The following is a 23,685-nucleotide window of genomic DNA, read 5'->3' as shown; positions in this document are numbered from 1 at the left end:
CTTCTAAATCGTACAAGGGCAATACGCGTAATTCTTTATTATTGTTATTACTTTCTTCAAGAACTAGGGAATCCTTTCGAATCGTACAAGAGCAATGCGTACAATTAAGAAAAAGAAAAGTATAAAAATTCGTGCTCACTTGGAGGTTTTCGAAACGCACAACAAGTATGATAATCTATTCCCCGTTTTCAGTTACCGTAAATAGTTAAACAGTTGACTATACGGTAGACGGTTCGGCAGTAAAAAATTCGTTGGAACTCTACCGTCTGTTTTTCAATGGCCGAGCGGTACTTAACTTAGGTAACCGATATAGTTACCTACGATGTGATGGACATCTTGGCTCGGACTTCGATGTTCGGACGTAACGTTTCTCAGCTGGACTTTCGAACGCTCATCGACGCCGGTGACGGTTCTGGTATCGGGTCGCGATAAAATTCGAGCGGTTGAAGAAGGAATAATTGTGTCGACCGGCGCTTGTTCGGATTAGAAAAACCACAGCGACTACTTCGAGAAGTAGGAATCTTTACGAGCGTACGTGTTCTGAAAGTGGACGGAGTAAACGGAAAGGAAGCGTATGGTATTATTTACTTCCATGGTGTCTTAACTGGAAGGCAATGCGATAAAATTTGCTCAAATTATGTAGACGAGTTGCTGTTTTGAATAATTTTGAAAAATTACATTTATTTCGTCGAACAGAGTATCGATGACAATTCGAGCAAAAATGTATTACGTTGTCCTACAAGTTCGTGCCGCGACGAGCGCGAGCACGGTGTGTTTATACTTCTCGCCTTACGTTTTATAAATGCAATACGGAGGACTAAACTATTGTGCTTGGGTTTAGTTCGTAGCAGGCGTTCGAAAGACACGGATCGTGACGTAAGAATTTTATATTTAATATCCAGAAAAATAAACGAACGATGCGCGTGTCCATTTTTGTTATCCCGCGTTGCATGAGCTCCGAAAAGGGAATACGACAACGAGTGCAGCAAGTAACATTTGCGTCGTTCACGGAAAGGGTTTTATCGGCTCGTACGTGCAGAAAATGGTTCGATAGATTTCAAAAGGTAACTTTTAATCTGGAAGATGAATCACGAGCCGATCGAATTCGTAATCTGACGAACGAAACGAGGAGTGTGTCACAGACGTTTGAAGAAAATGAGAACGATCCCGAAGCTGGACGTTAGGCTTCATGGGTAAGATTAAAATATTGTTTCACGCGACAGGGAAACAAACGTCACGAACTTAAGGACGATTTAATACTTAATAGTACACTTAAGTTTATACGAGTAACGTTAAATTCCAATATAAATTTGGAATTGAAATTACTCGAGTGAAGAATTTAAATAAAAATTCTTAACATTTTATTCAATGTACAAATTGCCAGTAATTGTCATTATAACGGAGGAAAGTAGCGAGAAGAGCGGTGTAAATAAACATAGCAAAGGTTTTGGAAAATATTTTGACAAAACACGCGGTGGACCACCTGACTCGACCGACTCGATTTTTTTCATCGCGGATGATTTCGAAAGAACGTCACAATGGATACAAGTGTAGAATAATTTCTGTAAAAGTTTGAGGAAAACATCCAACCAAATACTCGCGATTTTTTCCAAGATCTGTCGTTCTCGCGTCTATGCGAATAACACGGAGGGATGTCGAGTTGTCCGCACCGCGATATCCGGTTACAAAACGCATTAGGCGAGTTACCACCGCGACACTTGGTCCGGAAAAATTCCGTTGTTCGGGATAAAAATGATCCTCCACCCGTTTCGTAACGTTCCACCGCGAAGATCGGGAGCGTTGCTTTATCACGGACATTGCGTCCCAGAGATTTTTCCCTCGCGGGATCAAAGAGTGGAGATTAATCGAGGAGAACCGAAAGCCTCGCGTAATCTAACGAAAGAATCGATGTTTATAATGTCAGCGCGGTAACATCTGGTACTGGACGTCTGCGGTTTCTTCGCGGGATACGACGAATCCCAGTGAAAGGGACGATTACGTTAATAAATAACGATCGAAACCGTATACGATGGTACACGAAGAATAAACGGCGTTAATTTGTATCGTTGAAGGTGAACGCTAGGTCTCCGTGGACAATAACGATGGATTCTCTTGCGTAGCGCGAAAAATTTATCAACGTTCGAACGGTTCTCCGCTGGATTTGATATTCGTGGAAATTAGAAACGCGACGATAGATTTCAGAAAAGAGTCGAATGCTTTCACGTCGTTCAAGCTTCCAGGCATACAAAGATTAGGCCTGGTTCGATTGTCGATTTGCCACGTATGCGTCGTGCATCGTGCATTTTGTAGTTTAGAAAACGGTATAGCGATACGGCTCGGTATGGCGAGCTGTCGATAAAGGATCGATGACGGTGGCATACTAACGATACAATGTACGAACGGAAGGTGGGTTTCTGGCACGTATACGCACCGCGAATATCGAGGCCTTGGGGAAATAAATTGAACACTGACAGGACTCTCGTTACGTGCCCCTAACACGACCGATGTTCGCGTCCAACGATCGACAGTTGGCGGGCAACGTTCCTACCGATCGTATCCTTGAAAACGCGGAGACATTTCCCGACGATAATCGATGTTACCCATTGTGGTAATTGTTCGACGACAGTGACAATGTCCAGGTCTTTCTCGCGCGATTCATCGTGTGCAACGTTTAGAACACTTCCATTTTTCTTTTCGGTACTGTGTTCGCAAGTACCATCGCTATTTCCCTCGATCGGCAAAATTAGGTTACGAAACGGAGATCCCGCTCGTCCTTTCTTATTTATCGTCGTCGCGCGATTAAATTCCAAGATTCACTCCCGTGTACGCATAATTCTTCGCATCCGTGTAACATCGAAGACTTTTCTTTCCATCTTCGTTAATCATGGTTTTACCGACTAACGCGTGGTCTTCCAGCAACCGTACGAATGTTCTCCACGCTTCAACGTACAAGTGGAATCATCTTGGAAATAAAACCCATCGATACTGGCTGCGATTATAATTTCCTCGTCTAAGAGGTATGCGCGTACAGCGACTCGTACGCTTCGTCCACGCGAGTCTAGTTCTCGGAAATTTCTACGACGAAACGTTGGGGGACTCGTCGTTAACCGTGTTTCGAAAAACTCGAACAATGTCGTTTTGTTGCTGCGCGCCGAAATCGCGGACGAAACCGATCGTGATTATAATAATTTCGATTTCGACGTTGAATTAAGCTGGCAGAGAAAAGGGAAAACCGGTACGCAGACAGAGTCGATCGCCGTAGTATCTGGACCGAAATGCCGTTACGCGCGACACAAAGTGGGTCACTAAATATCTCGCCATTGACCACTTGACCGGACTCTTCCTTCGAGGTCCATTATTAATTTAATAGCGGTGTTAGAGCGTCGCTCGATTACGTGGATGCTCGTAATACGATCGTTGGTATATATTTTTGAGCGCGCGATACAAATCGGTGCGAGGTAACAGCGTATCGGGACGTTCCTTATCGGATGTTGAACCTCGCGGTAACACCGTGTCTCGACTTTCGCGCAGAAAGAGTACTAAATTATGCGTACAATAGAAACGGATATTCGCGGAATTTGCGTTCAAATACGGTTCAATTATCTCGTTTTATACGCTCTCCTTAACTCGCGTAATTTAACCACGTTCCGATAGAATTCTCTCGTTTCCACGATATTCGACCGTAAACCGAATTTCGCGAATCAGAGCTGGTTGCAATTTTCCAGTCCAATTGCAATTGGAACGTGGAGATGATACTTCCACGAAAATATGACGTGTACAATACGTATTTAAACGCAAATTGTTACATCCACGGAGACGTTATTCGACGCTTAAGGGAACAGACTCGAGAAAACGGTTCGTATAAAAGTGGTTTTCGGTAAGTTTTTTGTAACACAGAACCTCGGTGTTTTCGTCTATCCTTGTATATATATTCTTTAAGATTCCTCTGGAAATTTGAGAGAAATTTCCGCGTGTTATCGTTAATTTTGTACTTCTTAAGCAGCATTTAGTATCGTGCGTAATTTCGTTACGAAAGAAACTCCGTTTGATATTTTGATCCAGATCAACGTGAACGAATGCTACACTGCACGAAGAGTAACATTTATTAGTTTGCAAAAAACCGATAAATCCTACTAAAAATAAAAGATGGTGCATCTTGAAGCGTTAAAGAATATATAGGACGAAAACATGGAGGTTTCGCGTGTTGTGAAAGATCGTCGAGAATCACTTTTGCGTTAACGTTTCACCCGAGTCTCTCCCCTTGACCCAAACACGGAGACTTCGATGCTCGCGCAGCGCGTCGCTTCATCTACCCAGCCATCCTTCGTCGTCGTCTTCCGGTTGGTGATAAGTGTGATAATAGTGCTCGTGGTATTCCGGTTTATGGACCAGCACCACCTCCGATCGTTGCGATTTACGAAATATGTTGAAGAGTATCACGAGCAACGCGATCTTCCCCACGACGAGACTCCTTAGCAGACTGAACTTTATGGAGGCGAGGGTGCCCGGCAACGACATCAACTGAAAAATAAAAAAAAATAAAAGAAAAACAAGACCTTGCAAATACATCGAGTTCGAGACCCGTTGGTCGCGAGTACTCGCTACGAAAACAATATTCGCACCTGCATCACCATGGGGGCCATCATCATCGCCATTCCGATCTTGTGCAGAGTACTGGAGTTGAATTTCATTCTGCGTTTCCCTCTCGGCTCGATTTCGTTCCCTGAAACGAGAATCGCGATATTTGCGCGTGCGTGGCTCTCTCACCGTACGACCAACGTGTGTACCAATGTTACTCGTGTGTACGTACCGTCGAAAAACGTCGACATTTTTACAACGAGGCTCGCCTCGTTGTTCGCGACGTGCAGCTCGACTCCACGACAGACATCGAATCGTACCGTATCGTTCGAACCATCGAGCTCCGTTTCCTGAGATGCTCGAACGAGTCCTACGAACGCGTACGCGAAACAGAGGCACCAGAGTGTCGCTTCCGCTCCATTCATGGTTTACGTATCGCGGACGACTCGCGGGACCCACTTTCCAAAAGAGTCGAATCTACTCGCACGCTTTCGGTCGTTCAGGGGCTCGGATCGTTCCTCGAGGACCGCGCGTGTCGCATTTTCCGTCACCCGATCGCTCGCTCGTTACCGGAGCAGAAAACGATCCCGCGCACAGTTAACCACCGTTATCGCGCGCCCGTATCGCGTAATCCGGATCGATCCACGACGTAATCCACGATCGATCAAGGAGAACGAGGCATACTCGCGCAGCCGGGCATCGGACGCTGCGAGGATTTCGCGCGGATGTAACGCGTGCTCGCATTCGGTCGGCGAAGAGAGCACTGCCCGATACGCCGAGCGGAGAACAGACATTTTTCCTTTTTCGCTCTACGCTTACCCCACTAAAGCCAGGAAACTGGGTTGTGCAGCCGCTCGATGTCGTTAGAACGCGCTCGCGGCGTTGCTGATCGTCGACTCGAGCGAGCGGACGCGGCCGACCTTGAAGCGCGGAAAATTCAACCTGGCTCCTTGAAAACGATCCTCTCGGTTTTACAACCGTCTCGACGAGGAGACGATCGACCACTGTCGTTCATCCGGAACCGAACGATCGTTTTCTCCTCGTCTCGAAGATTACGCGATCTCATCGTCCTCGAGACGATCAACGTCGATTCGTCCAACGATCGTGTTTTCTCGCCACGCGGAGATTACGCGATCTCTTCGTCGTCGAGACGATCGATATTGTCGTCGATTCATCGAACGCGAAACGATCTTCTCGCTGGAAGAGCCAGCCGCAACAACGATCAACCCGATGATGAATTTGGTAAACAAATTTCGCGACCTGTTCGCCGTCGAGACGATATCGTCGTCAATTCTACGAGTACGAAACGATCTTTTCGCTGGAAGAGTGGGCACAACAACGGTCAACGTGACAATGGATTTAATAAATAATTTCTACGACGATACATGGTAGTGTTATAAATTACGTGGACGTACGGCTGGTAGCGCAGCGGCTTCCTTACGAGTAAATTAGTAGCAACGTGAGGTAAACACGGTTATTCCTTACACTTACGAGTAGCTTGTCTGCGATTTTGGTTTTACGGTTTGGTCCTGCGTGTCGTTGTTCCTCGGGCAGAACCGGAGACTTTTGATTTCTCTGACTCCTAGTTGAACGATCGACGCTAAGCGTTAAATTACGTACTTTTATAGTTACAATTTCACTACGCGCGCACGGGTCGTTCCATCGACCGGATGGATCCCTCTGGAAAGTGCGAGTAAAAAATATAGAATTGTCTCGAATCGCTGATTCTCGGGAAAAGTAACTTCCAACGCGAAATTATCTCGCGCGTCTACTCGACCAGAGCGCAATACGTTTCTCGCGAGCGATCGAAACGAGCGCTTTAATGTTCCAAGAGCTCGTTCCGAGGAACGCGTTACGATTAATTTACAATTCGGTGTCGAGAGTGCAACTTTCTTCGCGACAACATGGACGTACGTACTCGGCAGCTTCGAAACGATTACTCGAGAATCTTATCTTAACGCTTCCATGTGATAATGGCTAGCCATACATCGACACTCTATCCGCGAAGAAACCGCGCCTTGTTTCTCGAGTTGCGTTTTCCAATTGGAAAATCTTGTTTCTCGAACTGCATTTTCCAATTGGAAAATCTTGTTCTTCGAGTTGCGTTTTCCAATTCGAATATCTTGTTTCTCGAGTTGCGTTTTCCAATTCGAATATCTTGTTTTTCGAGTTGCGTTTTCCAATTCGAATATCTTGTTTCTCGAGTTGCGTTTTCCAATTGGAAAATCTTGTTTCTCGAACTGCATTTTCCAATTGGAAAATCTTGTTTCTCGAGTTGCGTTTTCCAATTGGAAAATCTTGTTTCTCGAGTTGCGTTTTCCAATTCGAATATCTTGTTTCTCGAACTGAATTTTCCAATTGGAAAATCTTGTTTCTCGAGTTACGTTTTCCAATTGGAAAATCTTGTTTCTCGAATTGCGTTTGCAATTAGAAAACTTTGCCGTTGATTTCCGTCTCGTTCGTTCCCGTTATTGGGTCCTCTCTCTAAAAACGCAATTGGTCGAAATTCTTTCGACGATTATCGAAACGCTAAAAATTCTTACCTACCGATTAACCGCGTTCTCGCCGCGAGGAACGCGTTTCCATCGCGGAAGGAACGTCGGTGCACGTTCGACGCGATTCATCCGAGTAGCTAGCCGAACGGAATTATTCCATACTTTTTGCTCGTTCCCGTCGATTTACCGCGATTTACAGGACACAGCGAATCCGTATACTTCCTTTGGTTCGCGGAGCACGCGCCCGTAGACCGGACGCGAAATTCGTTCTAAGCCGGGGCTTTCGATCCGCTCGATCGTCGATCGTCGTCGGGTGAAAACCGCAACAGCGGTAGAAACGAACGACGAGAGAGGAAAAAAAAGGAGACACGATCGCGGACGATGTGCGATAGCCTGGTTCCGTTTGTGGTCGCCGATGAAACAGTTCTCCGTCCGCGAGAGGATGCTCTCGAAACGTTTCCCGGTTATCCTCTGTAATAATAATGGTCCTCGTCCCCCGGGCCGCTGTGCTGCATCCAGCCGCTGTACGGTTGATGATGACCGATCGCTGGGCTATTGTGCACGTGCACGTGGATCGGTTGCGAGGACAGAGCCGATGGTTGGTGTTGCTGCCAACCGGACGACAATTTTGCGATTATCGTGCCGATTTTCAGCATCAGCAGTGTGGCACCTGCAACGAAATTAACGTCCATGAAATCCGGCGTAATTGCGAACGAAACGTCGCGACTGAAGACACAGAACGTTCACCTTCGCGGTGGACACTTTTTACTTACAAAGGGAGCGTGCAATTTTCAACCGTTTGTAAACTAAAGTAACGACGAAAGTATACGCTTATAGAAGTATACACTTCGTGCATTACGAAGAAATGATTGTCAGGTTTCGATATTGGTACTTATCTTTCGTAAGTTGGATCGTTTGATCTTCGAACGATACGATTGGAAACATTCATTCTCAACGAGTCGCGTCTCACATTTCCAGGAACACACGGAGCACGGTGAGTTCTCTCTAGGGTCGAAATAAGTTTCTCAGTTTGTCTCGACCGTACGAGTCTCTTTTTCGTTGACTCGTACACGATTGTCCAACGAAGGGTTTCAGGAAAGATCGAAACGGGTTTGAACGTAGATTTGTACACGATTCTTAGCGAGTCGCGTCTCGAGTTACAGACTAACCGGGTTACGCGTCCGTAGTTCGTAGACTTTGGTGTCGACCGGGCGAAGAGGAGCAAGATAATCGTCCATCGTTTCGAACGTTCGATCTCTAGACTCGGTCTTGTCGATCGATCGGTGCTGGACGATTTTCCCGCGGTGAGAGGCCGAACGCGAACAATCGAATTCTTCGTAAACTCGACTCGGCTTGTAACAGTTTCTAGCAGAGACGTACTCGTGAATTAAACACGAACGCGAAAGGTTCGAGCATCGAATCGAATTATCGAACAAAGGCGCGACGATAGAAAGTAGGTCCACCGGTAAAATTTGGTTCTACGCGACCAAAGCCAGACCGCCGAACCGCGATGAGGCCTTATCGATGAAATGGGTCGTCGATGTCTCCTGATCGCGTATGCGAGCCTCGTGCACTTACGCACCGTTAACGTTTCGCGGAACGCGTTCCCTCTACCCAGTGATCCCTACTTACCGATCAGCAGTCCCTTCAACGAGATCAGCGTCAATACGGTCAGCATGGTCATCATCACCCCCATTTTGTACACCATCGGCATCATCATGAACTGTAGTCGCTTGACCCCGAAGGTGCGCGCCTGTCTGCCGGTGGTCGCATCTGTATTTTTCAAAAAAACGCGTATCCGTTGTTAAAAATCTCTCACGATGGAACGCTCCTCTCTTACGAATATGCGCGCGTCGAGTCTTCGTACGATTCGAGAAATCATCGAACGAAGCGACGCGCGAAACTGTACGGTTTCCAGGGCGCGTCGAAATTCGCGGAAAGATCCGCGTCTCGCCGCGCATCGAACTCACCTCGAGTCTCGTTCCCGGTATCGAACAACTCGTCGATGTACTTCCCGAGCTCCTTGACGTCGGGGTCCACGACGTGGTCCTCGCGTACCGGCAAAAGCTTCGTGACTTCGGCGCGTCCCGCTTCGACGCGCGCGCTTCCGACGAGGCTAGCGGAGATCGCGATTTTCGAAAAAGTGCACGCGAGTAGCGCGCACGTAAGCGTCCAACCAATCGGGCGCATTGTCGAACCGGTTGCTCACGTGATCCTCCTCATCGACGCCCGCGATGGGTTTATCCGTGGCCTCGGAGCGTTTCGAAGCCACGACGAGCACCACGAACGTTGTCGATCGAACCCGCACGAGCCGCAGTATGATTCGGGGGAACGGCCACCGCGCCTTTCGAACTCGAAAAGATCGCTCGACGCGTTGCGCGGTGGATCTGCGCACCGTCACGAATTTCGTGGATACGCGCCGCGGTACGCTTTTCGATGAACGCCGATAGAACGCTCCGCGCGCTCGGTCCGCGCGCTCGGTCGATGATCGCGCCTCGTTGGGTTTCCAGGCACGCATTTTTCACTCGTACGATCGCCCACGGAACTCCTCGTTCTCTTTCGTCGTCCACGAGCGTTCCTCGAGACCGTTCGCGAGCACGCCTCTGCCAGACGGCGTCCTCTTTTCGATTTTTCGTACGACGAACGAACCCACCGTGTCCCACTTTCTACGTCACTGTCGCGCTCGCGTCGTACGTCGCTCCTACGCTCCTCGTCTCTTCGCTCGGAAGAACCTTTCGATCGTGAAAACTCCGCGATCGATTTTCATCGACGACGATCATATTCGAAATACACGCGTTTCCCTCGAGCCGTGGATCGACGCGCGATCAAAAGTGGGAACTGGTCCCCCGTCCGAGCGCGGTTTTAATCGCGCTTCACGACCTGTTAATTCCGCGCGAACGAGTAGCCGTTTCGTCGCGGCGGCGAGGTTAACGCGAATGGTCCGCAATCTCCGCGTAATTGCCAGCGGTAATTACTTTCCCAGCGAGTAGACCGCTCGCCGACCTCCCGGTCGTCGTGGCTCGAATCGGTGCGAAACTTACCGACGATCCGCTCGGATCGCGTCTTTTCCACGGGTTTGCTCCGTAAACGAGACTCGAATCGAACGACTCGAGTCGTCTCGACGAGAGAGTGCGCTCACGCGTTGTGAACGCGCCTTAAGAGCAGCCAGCCGCTCGCCGGATAAAAGGAAGAAATCTGGTACAGGTTTGCCGCGTTGGCCGTGCTCGGTGAATCCGGGCAGGGAAAGAGGGAAGAAGAAGGCCGAACATGGAAACGGGGGAGGCCATCTTGGAAAATAAGCCGCCTCGTAAAAATTCTTGACCCTCCTTGCGACCGGGAGGCTCCTCTTCCTCCCTGGTCGTCCCCCCTGCACTCGATTCTCTCAAGGATTAAAAATACAACCCTTGCGCCAGAACCAGAAAGCCCGTACGAACCTGAAACCCGGTCTACACTTTGTTCGAGCCGCATCCTCCGTTCGCTCGCTTCTTCCCCCGCGGTCTTCCTCCTCCTTTTTTCCTCGACTCGCGCAGCGTTCTCGATCGCAGCCAAGGCTCGAAAGGTTCGTTCAACGCGCTCGTTAAAAACGACACCGAGGTCGTCGCGAGAGAACAGATTATTCAAATACACTTGGCGAGGGAACGAGCGAAACCTTTGTTTCGAAGCTCGCGCCTCCCGTTTATTCGCGAGCACCTCGTACCTCGTTTCGCGACGTGGATGTCGCCGAAAAGACGACACCGGTGTCCCGCGATCGTTCGACGACGAACGCGTACGAATCCGCCACCAAGGTCGTTCCAAGGTCACCGAGGTTTCGTCGTACGCGGAGCGCCGTATCGCCGCGATCGCGCGCTGCGTTGCTGCGAGCGTCGAAGACGAGTTTAACGACCTACGACAACGTGACCTTGAATCGAAGTCAGCTAGAAAAACAACCGAGGGCTCGCCAACCGCGATCGAGCGCTCGATACCGTGGAACCATTTTTCCGAAACCGGTGCGTCGACGACGATCGATCACTCGCCGCGGAGTTCGAGCGACCGGACGTCGTCCAGAAGAAGAAACAGCGAGTCGCGAACAGAGTCTCCGGTGTCGATGTCGAACAATTTTTTTCGTGGAAATTGAACAGAAACGAAAGATAAAAAAAAAGAACGGTGTCTCGCGAGCAATGTTTCCATCGTACGTGGATATCGTTTAATTTTTTTTAGCGTAGATCGAGCGACCAGAGTCGTCGAGAAGAAGAAACAGCGACTCGCGAACAAAGTTTCGGATGTTGATATCGAACAATTTCTTTCGTGGAAATTGAACGGAAAAAAAGGTGAAAAGAAAGAACGGTGACTCGCGAGCAATGTTTCCATCGCACGTAAATATCGTTTAATTGTTTTTCAGCGCGGATCGAACGGATCGCCGAGAATAAAAATGATCCCCGAGCACGTGTGAACCCGGTACGGTTCTGTTTCCGCAAAGATCGAGGGACCGGTGTCGTCGAGGTAAAGAACGTTAACTCGCGAGCAAAGTCTCTCGGGTCGTGCGTGAAAATCGCGAGAATCTCGGTTCCCTGTATCCATTAACCGCGACTCGTTCGAAGGTAGCTGGTAGCCGGCTTCGCGCACCGCCCCCGGCCATTCTGTAACCTAGGGGACGACTTTTTTCCAGCGTGTAACGCGTACCGGTGAACGTACGTCGACCCTAGCAGCCGCCACGGTTCCGAGGAAGAGCCACGAGCGGACAGAAATGTTTCACCGAATATGAGGAACGAGCGGCCGAGTGCCGCGATCCTCGTCCGCGTTAGATGTTGCGCGGAGAGCTATCTACGTACAGCGTTATTTTCCGAGCACCACTGCCTCAAGGCTAATTGGCTCATTACCGTCCTGGCCGCAAGAAGAAACAGAACTGGATACTGCCCGGTGGTTGGCTACACCACCACCGTTCTCGTGCAACAATGTCGTCGCTCTGATAATCCGAACGGAGAACAAACCTCCGCTTTGGAATTTAACGCAAACCCGATACGACCCCTCGCGCTAATCCGGTTGACTTCCTTGTCTTTCTATCGCCTACCAAGATCGGGGTTAGCAACAACGTTTTATCAACCTCCCGCTTCTTACGCGTACTTTACTTTCTATCGTAATATCGATTCGTCGTTATTAACGAGATGAATCTTCTGTTACATAGGTAACGAGAACAGAGTATAAATACATTTTATACAGCGTTTAACTGTACAGAACTGTGTACAGTGTGGGTAATATGCCGAATGTTCAGCGTTACGAAACGAATTAGCGACAAATCGAGCGATTCGAGAAACCGGTTAGCGATAACGAACGAGGAATCGATGTAATTATAGGAGACGTGTGCGATTGGAAATTGAAAATGAAATTTCTGTAACGAGTCCGGCGTGGCGAGTTTTGTATACAAACATCAGCCGAGTAGAGTTCTGTTGCGCGTAAACACTCGAGGAATAGTTTTTGGTTTCGAATTACTCGAAAATATGATACACACGGTAGAGTACTTTGAGCGCAATTTCGAAACATTCAACGTGCGTATACAACCAATATATATGCGCCGTGTTCGCCGGCTGTAACATTCGGTATTTTTCGTTCCAGTCTAGTTAAAAATCATTTTCGTAGTCGTTAATTTATTTCAAAAGTCGGGCACCGACTGAACGATACTCGACGCGTGGAAATTCGCTGAGCGAATGTATCGAAAAATTGTACAAAAATTGTAGAATCGGACCGAGAGAAACCGATCGTCACCGTCTCGCTCGTCGAACGTCTTCGTCGCGCGAGACGCGCGAGTAAGAGACAAGGTGCAGCGTGAAATGCCGTTAGCGAACCTAACCTCGGTCACAGTTTACGGACAACGACGATGAAAATAAAATTTGAACAGGTCGAGGGCAAATATTATAAAAAAGACGAACGAACGAAAGGTAGCGATCGATGGGAGTGTATCGAAACGATTCTTGGATCTCGGACGTAGAACGAATCGAAATAAGGTAAGTGCGTGGCAACGATACGCTCGATTGCGGTGGACGAGCTCGCCGAGTATCGAACCAGTGGATAGAATTTCACGTAGCGGACGTCGAAGGTGAAAACTAATCGTTGCGAGACGATTTTACGAAGACGAAGGGTATAAGGTAATTTCACGTGCATCGGAACGATCTCGAGCGCGGTGAACGTAATCGTCGCGAGCGAGCGATCCGCGAATCTTTGTTTTCGACGAACCGATCGTAGGAGGCGTCGAGACGAACGCATCTACACCCGTTAGACCGTGAACCCGATCTCCTGGCAACCCCGTGTAGGCACGCGAGAGGGGGCAAGGTAAAAATGGAAATGCCCGGCTGTTGCCTATCCACACAGTCTCGCGATTCCCCGCGTCTCGTTGGTCGAGCCCTCCGCGTACACTCTCACGGTCGTCTTCGTTCCCCGCTGCCCGGACGGTGGTATGTGTATTACCATACCTCTCCGGCATGGGTGACCATAGACCGGCTCGGAGGCGGCCGAGACATTCGCCTCTCGACCGCGACCATGAGAGCACTCGACTCGCGACGCCCACAGCCAACGAGTACCTTCTGCCTCTTCCCCCGTCCCTTCCTCTGCCTCGTCCTCCTCGCGTTCGTTCTCCACGACGGCCGAGCGCGGAGCGTGCCTCGCGATGAAGAGGGCCTGGCCCAGCCCGGGACCGAGCGTTCCGCGCTCGATCGCGAACCCGGTATCGAGATAACCAAGAACCAGGAGAACGCTAACCGAGCCGAACCCCCGCGAGGGAAGCTCCTACACGCGCGGAACGATGCCGCTGAGGATGAGAAGGTCCAGTCTGAGGAACCGGGGACTGGCCAAGGGAAGATTTCGCAGCCGACGATTGGGGACAAAGGGAAGAGCGGCGACCACGACGACGACGACGAGTCGCCCGAGAACACCTTGGCGTCGCTTCAGGAACTCGACGTCGAGAAAAAGAGGCCGAAGAAGGACCACGCGGACATCAGGATCGCCGAGACCTTGAAACAGGAGAACCTGGAACCCACCGTGGCCAAGAAGAGAAGGAGAAACGACGTGGCCATGGTCGGTAAGTCCGAGACTCGGGACACCGAGACGGTACCGCTCGAGCGGATCGAGAAACTCGAGAACGAAGGGATAAGGAGGTTCGACGTGCAGCTCGACCCGGACGGCGCGGCTCTTCGGGAAAACGTTGACGACGCGGTGGCCAGCGATCCCGGTTCACGCAAAAGGTTGCTCGAAGTTGGACAACCCGCGGACCAAGGAGCCAAACCAGTCGCGAACGAGGAACAAGACTCTGGAAAAGGACTCGAGCCGAAAAGATCTCCGGCCGCGGAGTCCGTGACGGAGGAAAGTCCCGTTCAGGAGAGCCAGGAGTCGAAGGACGAGATCCCCGATTATTTTCGAAAATCGGTGACGATCGACGACGCCGATCAAGACAAGGAGAAAATCGTCTCGGACGAGAACTCGAACCCCGAAGCGGACGAGGAGTCGAACAAGGACAGGGAGTTCAGGTACTTGGACGACACCCCCGGTAAATCCAGACGCAAGAGCTCCACCGTATACCTGAACGCCGAGGAGAAGAAGATACCCGACGGGGAGCAACAGTCGATCGTCGAGGGTCAGATCAAGAAGCTGATATCGATCCGCGACGACGCCCTGGACGCCCAAAACTCGGACAAACTGGACGAGGCCAAGGTTCTCAACTCGAAACGGGAGGTCGGGATGGACGAGGTCGCTTTCACGCGGGAGAACGTCCAGAACGAGCGCAGGAACAAGGTAAACGATATTAAACTAATACACCCTAGGCAATCGTTAGGCGGTAACACTCTTAAGAGATGGAGGGATCAAGCCATGGCGATTCAAGAGCAGATCGGGAACAGGACGTTTCTGCTACGCTTGAAGGAACAAGCCACCGAGATACTACCCGGTATACCGAAATTCACGGAGAACCAGCTGCTGAACACATTGGAGAGGATCGTGATCTCGAAGAAGCCCGAAGAACCGTTCAACGAGTCGTACGCGAGCAACGCGAAGGATCTCGGGCTGACCGACGCTCAGCTACGGATCGTCCTGTGCGCCGAGCGATTGATAGCCCCGAGAGACCGGCAATCGTTCGTTGCAAACCTGGCGGAGTGCATCGGAGGGCTCAGCGTCTTCAATTGCATAAAGATCTTCGTTTGGCCGATCGTGATGGACAATCTCCCGGGAGCCATCAGTCAGAGTTTGGACAACCTACCGATCGAGATAAACGTGTTTGATTTGTTTCAGGGCAACAGAGAAAAGTCCGGCAGGGCTCAGAATCTACACCAGCTGAGACTGATCACACCGGAGACCGTGGTGTACAACATACTGCAGGATGCTCTGGAATCGTATCCGAGCGACGAGACCCTGGTGTCGTACGTCGATCCGGAGAACGAGACGCTGAAGGAACTGCTCACCTCCAACCAGATGAGTATCCTTCAGATGGCCGAGAAACTGTTGCCCCTGACGTTGCGCCAAGATTACTCCGATAGGATGTTCTCTTGCGTCAGGAGATTCGAGTACTTCAGCTGCGTCAAGTACTTCGCCTGGCCCATGATCAAGCAATACTTCCCCGCGCTACCGGCGTTCCCGGATTACCAGAACTGGTACCCCGTGGTCGATTGGTATCCCCAGTATCCGATTCTTCCGTTCCCCAGTTACTCGGGAGACGTTGGCGAGCTGCCCGAGGTGGTGGACGCCGACGCGACCAGATCCAGGAAGCCGAGACCGGAAGCGGTGATCATACGGGTACTCCAGAACACTCTGAAGGAACAGCCACGGATATCGACCTCACCGTCCTTCCTCGACCGATCCACGGACTCGTACGTCGCTCTGATACCCCAGGATCAACTGTTGACCATCAACATGGCCGAGCAACTGATCCCGGTCTCGTTCCGCCCGGAATTCGTTCAGAAGACCGTCAACTGCATGAAGGAGTACAACTACCTGACCTGCATCAAGTACTCGACCTGGCCCATCGTCAGACAGTTCATACCCACGCTTCCGGACATCTCGGTTCTGTTGCCGGACTTTCAGATCCCAGGTCTCCCGGACATCTTCAATTACGTCCCCGAGGTACCGAACATTCCGGAGATCCCTGGTCTCCCGGATCTCGGTTCTTACTGGCCGATCGGTGCCACTCCCGAGCAACGGGTGACAGGTACGCCTACCTTCGTATTGTTGAAGAACAGTCCGGAGATTCTGAAGTCTTCGAACGAAGTGGAGGCGAAGATCATGGAGACTCTGCTGAAGGTGCGAGATTCCATTCCGAAATCCACGGAGGTATCGCCGTTCATCCTGACAGGGAACGTGATAACGTTCACGACGTTCACGAAGAGTCAGCTCGACATACTGCGCGTGGTCGAATGCCTGATACCGTCCGTAGCTCGACCGGCCCTCGTGACCGAGGTTCTCGTCTATCTTCAGAGAACCGACAACTTCGTCGATTGCGCCAGGTACGTGATGTGGCCGACGATCGCCAGGTACGTGCCCAACCTGCCCGAGTTCCCGATTCCGAGAGAGCGGAAGGAAGGGATCGATTCGACGGAGGCGCGGGAACGTCAGGGAACGAAAGAGACCGCGATCGGTGAACAGGCGCAGGAACGAGTGGTCTCGGGCATCGAGGCCGAGAAGATCGTCGCGAGTCGTTTCCAGGAGAAGGAGTCCCGAAACAAGATACCGCAGAACGCCCCGGTGATCAGCGTGACCGGCACCAGGTTCGTTCCGTTGTTCACCGAGCATCCGGAATCGGTGATATTCAACATTCTTCGATCCGTTCAGCTGCAATCGTTGAATCTGAACCGAGCGACCGTGCCTTCGACGACCAAGAACCAACAGTTCCTCGACCTGATCACCGATCAGCAACAGAACATCGTGAACATCGTGGACAGCCTGCTGCCCCAGAGCATACGCACCAATTTCACCGAAAGTCTGATCACGTGTCTACGAATCAACAACTTCATAGTGTGCAGCAGGGACGTGATCTGGCCGACCTTGACCCAGTACTTCCCCTGGTTGCCCAACTTCCCCAATTTCGGGATCCTCGCCAACTCGCCGAGCAACGGCAGCGCGTCCTCGTCCGTGAAACACAACCTGACGGAATCCAGCACGGACGTGCGTCCGCTCGCGGAAACCGACGTGAAGACCGGACAACACGGCGACACTACCGTGACCATCACCGACACCAGATTCTTCCCTATCTTCAACGAGGTACCCGAGTCGGTGATCCTGAACATCCTGAAGGCTGTGCAGATCTCGATTCCGAACCTGCCCGGTTCACCGGTGCCCGTCAGGTCGCAAGAGTTCTCCGGTTTTCTCACGGAGCAACAGATGAACGTCATGCAGGTCGCGGAGAGTCTGTTGCCCGTCCCGGTACGCCCGAACTACATCAGCAAGATGACGCGTTGCATGAGAGAGAAGAACTTCTTGGAATGCACCAGAGACGTCACTTGGCCTACCATCGCCCAGACTTATCCGTTCCTGCCGAGCTTCCCCAATTTCGGTGGCTACCAGAACATGCCCAGGATCCGATTCCAAGTGTTCCTCGCCGAGAAATCCCCGAATTCGGAGAGACAGGTCCAGGAGAACACGTCGAGCCAGAAAACCGAGGGATTGCTGCTGCAGGAGGCCGAGGAGAGGATAGAGAACGTTCTGAGCAACTTTTTGCCAAAGTCGGGGCCCAAACTCGAACGATCCTACCTGGACGCCGGCAATTTCCCGTTCTCTCATCTGACCAAGAGGCAGGAGCACATCGTTAGGCTGGTGGAGCACGGGATACCGGATTCCGCGAGGGCGACGTACATCGCGAGGATGCTGGAGTGCACCAAGGGCTACAACTTCGTAGCCTGCACGCAGACCGTCAGCTGGCCCACCCTGAAGGAGTACGTTCCTTCGTTGCCGGACTTCTCCAACTTCAACGATCTGTTCGCCCAGTTGCCCTCCGTTCCTCAGATTTCGCTCGAACCGCTCCCCGCTCTGCCGGAGTTTGCCGGTTCCGTTCAGACTGTTCCAGGCATTTCACAGTTCCCCGGTGGACTGGTCCAGCTGCCCGACGGTATCTCTCAGCCGACGGACGGGATTCCTCAGATACCGACGTTTCCACGATTCCCCGGCTACTCGGAGCAGGGCGTCCCGGGATCGCAGTTTTTCTCACGGTCGGAGATCCAAGGAACGCCCGCGATTACGCCGTCAGTAGGTGAATCTGTCGTTAGTTCGGTACTCGCTGAAACCGTGGATCGTTGTGTTTTACCAATGTCCTGTTTGCAGATAATCAAGGAGCGGTACCCGAATACGCAGGCCAACCACCAGGAATTCTTTTAGACGTCTCGAAGGAGAAGGTTCGTTTATCCGACGTCGTTCAGCAACGAGCAGAGACGGGGGACTCGAAATCGTCGTCGAACGCCAGAAACCGCAGGAGCGTGGAACTCTTGGACACCTATTACGGGACCGACGGACAACCCAAGAGTTCCTCCTCCTCACCGACTTTTCCAAACATCACGGAGTCCGAGTATCTTCAGCTATTGATCAAGATCCGGGAGACCGCGAGATCCGCCAGCAACGCGCCCGTCGAACCGAAGGATTACTTCGTCGACACTTTGAACTCCACGGTACGGAGCTCCCTGACCGCCGATCAGTTCGAGATCTTGAAGGTCGTCGAGGACTTGGACCAGGAACCATCGAGCAGAGGTCTCGCGCAGCAGGTTATCCAGTGCATCACGGGTTTCAGTTTCATCAGGTGCTTGGGTATCTTCATCTGGCCTCTGATCATGAGCAATCTGCCCTCCCTGCCGTCTTTCCCGTCGTTTGGGATTTTCGGTCGTTCGTTGGACACGGAACACCAGGTGCAAGAGTTCTTCGGGATGACCACGAGCGACTTCGAGAAGGAGCTGCTGACGAGGAAGGAGTCGATCGAGCACTTCCTGCTCGACTGGTACGGTAAACTGGCCGACGACAAGTTCCAGACGAACGTGAGCTTCTTGAAGATCAGGGGCTACGGGAACGGTGAACTGGGGATCAGCTTCTCCGGTTACAGGGAGGGCAGGGGCGCCAAGCTCAAGGACAACAAGAACCTGCCCAGCATACTGACGATCATCAGCGACATCATGGAGGAGGTGTTGGATCAGCGGCCGGATGGCGAGAAACCGAAGAAGGAGAAGGAGAAACGGGAGAGGAGCATCGACGGCTCGAGGGAGGCCGATATCCAGTTTCTGAAGGACAGCGAGGAGTTCGTCGACATCAAGAGATCGATGAACGACGACGAGATAATCACGATGTTTCTCGACAAGATCAAGACGAACGACTCCGACGTGGACACCGACAGCGCCAAGTACTTCGGTCTGGAGGACGCTTACAACGCTTTCGGTGTCCTCTTCGGTCCCCGATTGCACAGCAGGTTGGCTCACAAGTTGCAGAACCTGGATCACCGGCTGAGATCCATGGAAGAAGCGCCGAACGAGACGGACAAGGTGGACATCGTGTCCGTCGAGGCGGGGAAGGACACCAACGTGCCGAAGGTTCTGTCGCTGAAGAGCCAGGTGACGTACGACTTCGAGAAAGAGTCCTCCAGGGACCAGGAGGAGAAGCAGAGACAGAAACGGGCCAAGAACTTCTTCAAGGCTCTCCTGGAGAAACGCTCGGAGAAGTATCCGAAGGAGTCCGTGGTGGAGAAGCTGGCCGACGTCGACGAGAACAAGATCATCGACGACGAACGGGAGACGAACAGGAGAACGGGTCTGATCGTGAAGTTGCCGCGACTGGATGACGAGATCGTCTCGAGAAAGATGACCAGCTCCATGAGCCACCTGGGCAGAGCCATGAGGGACAAGATGATGCAGATGATGCCCGGTGTCGGGCTGGTGTTGTCCTTTCTGCTCCAGATGGCCGTGAGCCACGCGCGGGCAGCCGCGTCCATGGCCGGGTTGATCAGCAACATGGCCATGGGCTCGGCCATGGTAGGGATAATCCGAGACTCCTTCTTCGGTTCGAACGATCATCCGCAGATCAAGTACGTTTACGACAACAACAAGGTGGGACCAGGCATCTCCTGGCCGATTCATTATGGGTCCGGTTCTCGTTATCGCGGTCTGTAGGACGAGCGAATCCTCGCGAACGAGATGTTACTTTAGAGGTAGAATATCGATGTCGCCGATAATCGATCCGGCGGCTGTAGCGATAAGGATAGACGACGTCTCGGACGGATACCGTATGTTTCTTGATTATTTTTTTTTTTCGAGGGGGGAGAACTCGGGATGCGTTCGCTTCGATTAGACTTGCGCGCGGTCTCGTCCGAGAGAGGGAATTACTATTATTTTTTTTTTTTTTTTTTTTAAGTAGCACGAGGGTTCTAGGGTGAACGATTAGCGGTTTGTACTCTCGTAGAATCGTAGTTAACGCACGGCACTTGGTCTACTAAGAGTTAGGACGCGACTCCGTTGGTCGCGGGGTTCGTCGTTTGTTTCGTCGACAGCGAACGTTTCTATTGGGCTAGCTTTAATTTTCTTCCGTAAACGACCGACGATCGTCGGTGGTCCCTCTCCGATCTTACCGGGAATTTCCACGTAGACTTCTTCGTTCGTTAGCACGGACTCGGTTGTTTTTTCTTTCCTTTTTTTCTGTTTTTTTTTTTTACTTTTTCCTTTAGTAGTCGGGAACGAACGGTTCGGGTCCTGTTCACTTGTTTCGTTCCCAGGGGATTTCACGGGTGACGGTTATAACAGTTTCTCTCCATTACGCTATTTTCTCTAATCGATCTCCATGTACTCGATGCGCTCGATAATATTAAAGACCGTAACCTGGGTCGGAATATTGTAAAACCCTTAGTTTGTAAGACGGTCGGCGATTCTCGTCGATTTCTACGTTTGCGAGAATAAACGTCTGGGAATCCACGCACCCTCGCTTCCTTCGCTCGAACGCTTCGAGCAATTCCGTTTCTCGATCTCGATCCTCGAGCGTTCCACGAGTCTTCGAGAAAAGGAGGAAAAGAACGCAAACGATGAAGAAGAAGAAGAAGAAGAAAAAGAAGAAAGGTTTCTCGCTGAACTCTCCGTTGTATCGGAAACCCTCAGTGGAGAGCCTCAAGGACCGGCGGAGCTCGCCTCGAAAGGTCATGGTCGAGATAAGCCCGAGATTATTCTCGGTTCGAGACGAAGGTCCCCTCTCGGTTGGTTCTCTATTTGCTCGGGTTTTTACCGAGTCGAACGTTGCATCTGGAGGTAGCGATAGCGAGCGAGCGAGCAAACGGCGCGCGAGATCACGCGATCGAGCGTTGAACTCTTCGCGGATCGAAGGGTACCGCGGCAAAACGAAAACCCGGGACTCGCGATAATTTAACGCCGGGACTCGTCCTCGGGAACACGCTCGTTCGAGCTTCTCCTTTTATTTCGCGTGCACGACCGCCTCGTGGATTTTAAGACTCGCGGCGCTTACCTTATCGCGCGACGGGAGACCTCACCGAACGGGAGGAATCCGCGAGCGGATTTTACACGCCGGAAAGCGTTTCGCGGAGCTCGTGGGTTCGCGATGCAATCTCGGAGCAAGTTTTACTCGGCGCGAATAGGAGGCGAGCAGTTTTGGAAAAGGTGCGTAAGCGGGTACATCGATCACACGCGCACAATACACGGTGGGAAATGGAAGAAAGTGGAGCTTTTATTTTTCACAATCGGTTAGTGTTTCCAACGCGATACGGTATTCGTTACGTAGCGAACATTTTCCGTGGAAAATGGTACGCTCGATTTTTACAAAGCGAGTATCGTTTCTTCCGATTAAGAGATCGATCGTTGCTTTTATTCTTGACAATCGGACACAGTACGAAACGAGTATTGCTAATTTCCGACGTTGTTCGAACGTGAACGTACCTCGCGTTTCTAACGTCTCGCGAAACATTTTCTATTACCGAATATTCGCGTTCCCTGTTGAAACTTTCCCGCGAGACAAAGCTCGAGATTCGCGATAAAACGATCTCGTCTGGGTTTGCAGGTAGAGAAGCATCGATGCAATTTTTTACGCGTTCCGATTCGCAAGATTTCGACCGTTCGAACAACGTCGTTTCGCAAGTGGATGATGCGTAAACGTAAAATGGTCAACGAGTCAGCAGGGGTAGAACCGAGGGTACTTCTCTCCTCTCGTCCATGGTCTCGTCGTCTTCGTCCGTCGTTTCCACGGAGTACGGTAGCTCGTTCAAGTAGAACCTGGCAAAGAGAGATCGATTACTGGTACGTGAAAATCGAGATCGGTTAATATAAATCGAGGCACCATTCGTCCGCGTGCGCGCAGTCGACGCGCCCCTCGTCCGAGCAGACTCGTTCCTTTTGATCGAAGAGCGTGTCGTTTGGACAGATCACCGGGAATCCTTGACCGTGATCGTCGCACGCGTGGAACACGCGACAGTCGTAGTCCGGATCGGCGTACAAGCCTATCGGTCTGCCCTCGCAGGTGAATCGAAAGGTCAGGTTACCGAATAGATCGAGATCGCTCGATTCCGCGGAGAGATCCTCGTACGTCTCGAGACGGTGTCGATCCTGTCGAGGACGAAGAGCTTCCTTTAAACGTGATCCGATAACGTCTGTTACCTTTCGAACGAGCGTGATTCCTTACGACGTGACCCAAGGTTGGTAAAGCGACCACCGCGATCGAGCAACCTGCGAGACGAGCCGTTTTCAAGCGTATAGTTTCGGTTTGTTACGTTCGGTTCCTACTTACGGAGCAACAGGAGACCCTCGAACGACAACGGACGTCCCATGCTCGATCCTCCCGAGAACGATTTGCCAAGTTCGCGCGAGGAGACAACCGATCCTGGTACTCGGCCGATGCAACCAGCGTTCTCACTGGCGCTACGGCTCGTCGTGCTGCTCGGGGAACTTATCGACCTTAATGAGCGCGTAATTTCTCGAAAGCCGTGACGCTGTTTCTCGTTACGTTCTAAACGACGGTTAACCGGGATATCCGCTCGTTTCGCGACACTTCGAAAATACCGGCGGTCGTTTAAACCGTTCTTCCGTTCTACGTTCAGGGACTTTTGCTACGAAATTGTCGTATTTTTAACCACCACCGGAGGAGAACGGAAGCGTACGTTCGCGTACAGTGTACTTTGGTAACGGTAGGTGAACGCGTCGGAGTTCGACGGAGAATCCTCGACGTAAAATCGATACGCATCGATAATGTCGAGCATCCGTTGCGAATCGTTCGAACGACAACATCGATGGGAAATCGCGGGATAATTTTCAGGTGTCCGACAGGTGTCACTGGTGGTCGAAGAAGCCAGGTAACCGAGTTCCGAGCGAGACTTTCACCCGCGTTGACCAATAGCGGCCCTCGTTCCGGCGTTGACTTTCTTCTACCAGGAGCGTTGCTCTCAGGGCCGTGCGTCTACGCGGACGATCCGAACCGAAATATTATTATTCTCGAGAACAACGAAACGATCGCCTCGGGACGATCCGCCAAGCTCGTTTCGATCGATGATTTTCGACCGCGAACGATGGAACACAGAACGAGGTGGAAATCATTTTTGCTCGTCGAAGGAACTGAAACGCGATCTTGGTCACGGTGGTGGCGAACGACGAACCAATCGAGCGCAACCTCGGCGTCCCAGTCCCGTGGAAACGTTTCGGAGTCA

At 51.4% G+C, this 23,685-nt stretch overlaps 4 protein-coding genes across 4 annotated transcripts; 1 reads left to right on the top strand and 3 right to left on the bottom strand.

The window, feature by feature from the left end:
* Window positions 1-4,305: 4,305 nt before the first annotated feature.
* On the bottom strand, window positions 4,306-5,003 carry LOC143154877 (uncharacterized). Its single transcript, XM_076326901.1, has 3 exons — window positions 4,811-5,003; window positions 4,623-4,723; window positions 4,306-4,521 (listed from the first exon to the last, which is right to left on the bottom strand). The coding sequence occupies exons 1-3, from the start codon at window positions 5,001-5,003 to the stop codon at window positions 4,306-4,308; spliced, it is 510 nt and encodes a 169-aa protein (XP_076183016.1).
* Window positions 5,004-7,537: 2,534 nt separating this feature from the next.
* Window positions 7,538-9,263, bottom strand: LOC143143606 (uncharacterized). Its single transcript, XM_076305027.1, has 3 exons — window positions 9,044-9,263; window positions 8,706-8,846; window positions 7,538-7,743 (listed from the first exon to the last, which is right to left on the bottom strand). The coding sequence occupies exons 1-3, from the start codon at window positions 9,261-9,263 to the stop codon at window positions 7,538-7,540; spliced, it is 567 nt and encodes a 188-aa protein (XP_076161142.1).
* Window positions 9,264-9,307: 44 nt separating this feature from the next.
* Window positions 9,308-20,164, top strand: LOC143154876 (uncharacterized). Its single transcript, XM_076326900.1, has 13 exons — window positions 9,308-9,389; window positions 10,039-10,156; window positions 10,278-11,036; window positions 11,271-11,380; window positions 11,452-11,552; window positions 11,651-11,691; window positions 11,759-12,186; window positions 12,235-12,248; window positions 12,340-12,440; window positions 12,946-13,051; window positions 13,290-14,831; window positions 15,339-18,285; window positions 18,342-20,164. Exons 1-13 carry the CDS (start codon window positions 9,308-9,310, stop codon window positions 20,162-20,164), a joined length of 8,172 nt encoding a protein of 2,723 aa, XP_076183015.1.
* Window positions 20,165-21,705: 1,541 nt separating this feature from the next.
* On the bottom strand, window positions 21,706-23,142 carry LOC143143247 (uncharacterized). The gene is made up of 4 exons (XM_076304301.1): window positions 22,773-23,142; window positions 22,668-22,711; window positions 22,326-22,591; window positions 21,706-22,261 (listed from the first exon to the last, which is right to left on the bottom strand). Exons 1-4 carry the CDS (start codon window positions 22,810-22,812, stop codon window positions 22,153-22,155), a joined length of 459 nt encoding a protein of 152 aa, XP_076160416.1. The 5' UTR covers window positions 22,813-23,142; the 3' UTR covers window positions 21,706-22,152.
* Window positions 23,143-23,685: the final 543 nt, after the last annotated feature.

Source organism: Ptiloglossa arizonensis, chromosome 2 (assembly GCF_051014685.1).
Source record: "Ptiloglossa arizonensis isolate GNS036 chromosome 2, iyPtiAriz1_principal, whole genome shotgun sequence".
In the NCBI taxonomy this organism is placed as follows: Eukaryota; Metazoa; Arthropoda; class Insecta; order Hymenoptera; family Colletidae; genus Ptiloglossa; species Ptiloglossa arizonensis.
This window is presented reverse-complemented; position numbering and strand designations above follow the sequence as displayed.

Excerpts from the sequence above, each read along its gene's own strand:
- LOC143154877 (XM_076326901.1), bottom strand. The coding sequence starts at position 5,003 with ATGAATGGAGCGGAAGCGACACTCTGGTGCCTCTGTTTCGCGTACGCG. Across the intron at positions 4,724-4,810 it reads AATGTCGACGTTTTTCGACG|GGAACGAAATCGAGCCGAGA; the intron begins GTACGTACACAC and ends TTCTCGTTTCAG. Across the intron at positions 4,522-4,622 it reads TGGCCCCCATGGTGATGCAG|TTGATGTCGTTGCCGGGCAC; the intron begins GTGCGAATATTG and ends TTTATTTTTCAG.
- LOC143143606 (XM_076305027.1), bottom strand. The coding sequence starts at position 9,263 with ATGCGCCCGATTGGTTGGACGCTTACGTGCGCGCTACTCGCGTGCACT. Across the intron at positions 8,847-9,043 it reads TACCGGGAACGAGACTCGAG|ATGCGACCACCGGCAGACAG; the intron begins GTGAGTTCGATG and ends TGAAAAATACAG. Across the intron at positions 7,744-8,705 it reads GTTGAAGGGACTGCTGATCG|GTGCCACACTGCTGATGCTG; the intron begins GTAAGTAGGGAT and ends ATTTCGTTGCAG.
- LOC143154876 (XM_076326900.1), top strand. The coding sequence starts at position 9,308 with ATGGGTTTATCCGTGGCCTCGGAGCGTTTCGAAGCCACGACGAGCACC. Across the intron at positions 11,692-11,758 it reads GCACCGCCCCCGGCCATTCT|CCGCCACGGTTCCGAGGAAG; the intron begins GTAACCTAGGGG and ends CGACCCTAGCAG. Across the intron at positions 12,441-12,945 it reads AAATTGAAAATGAAATTTCT|GTCGAGGGCAAATATTATAA; the intron begins GTAACGAGTCCG and ends AAATTTGAACAG.
- LOC143143247 (XM_076304301.1), bottom strand. The coding sequence starts at position 22,812 with ATGGGACGTCCGTTGTCGTTCGAGGGTCTCCTGTTGCTCC. Across the intron at positions 22,712-22,772 it reads CGAGGGTCTCCTGTTGCTCC|GTTGCTCGATCGCGGTGGTC; the intron begins GTAAGTAGGAAC and ends CTCGTCTCGCAG. Across the intron at positions 22,262-22,325 it reads TGCGCGCACGCGGACGAATG|GTTCTACTTGAACGAGCTAC; the intron begins GTGCCTCGATTT and ends TCTCTTTGCCAG.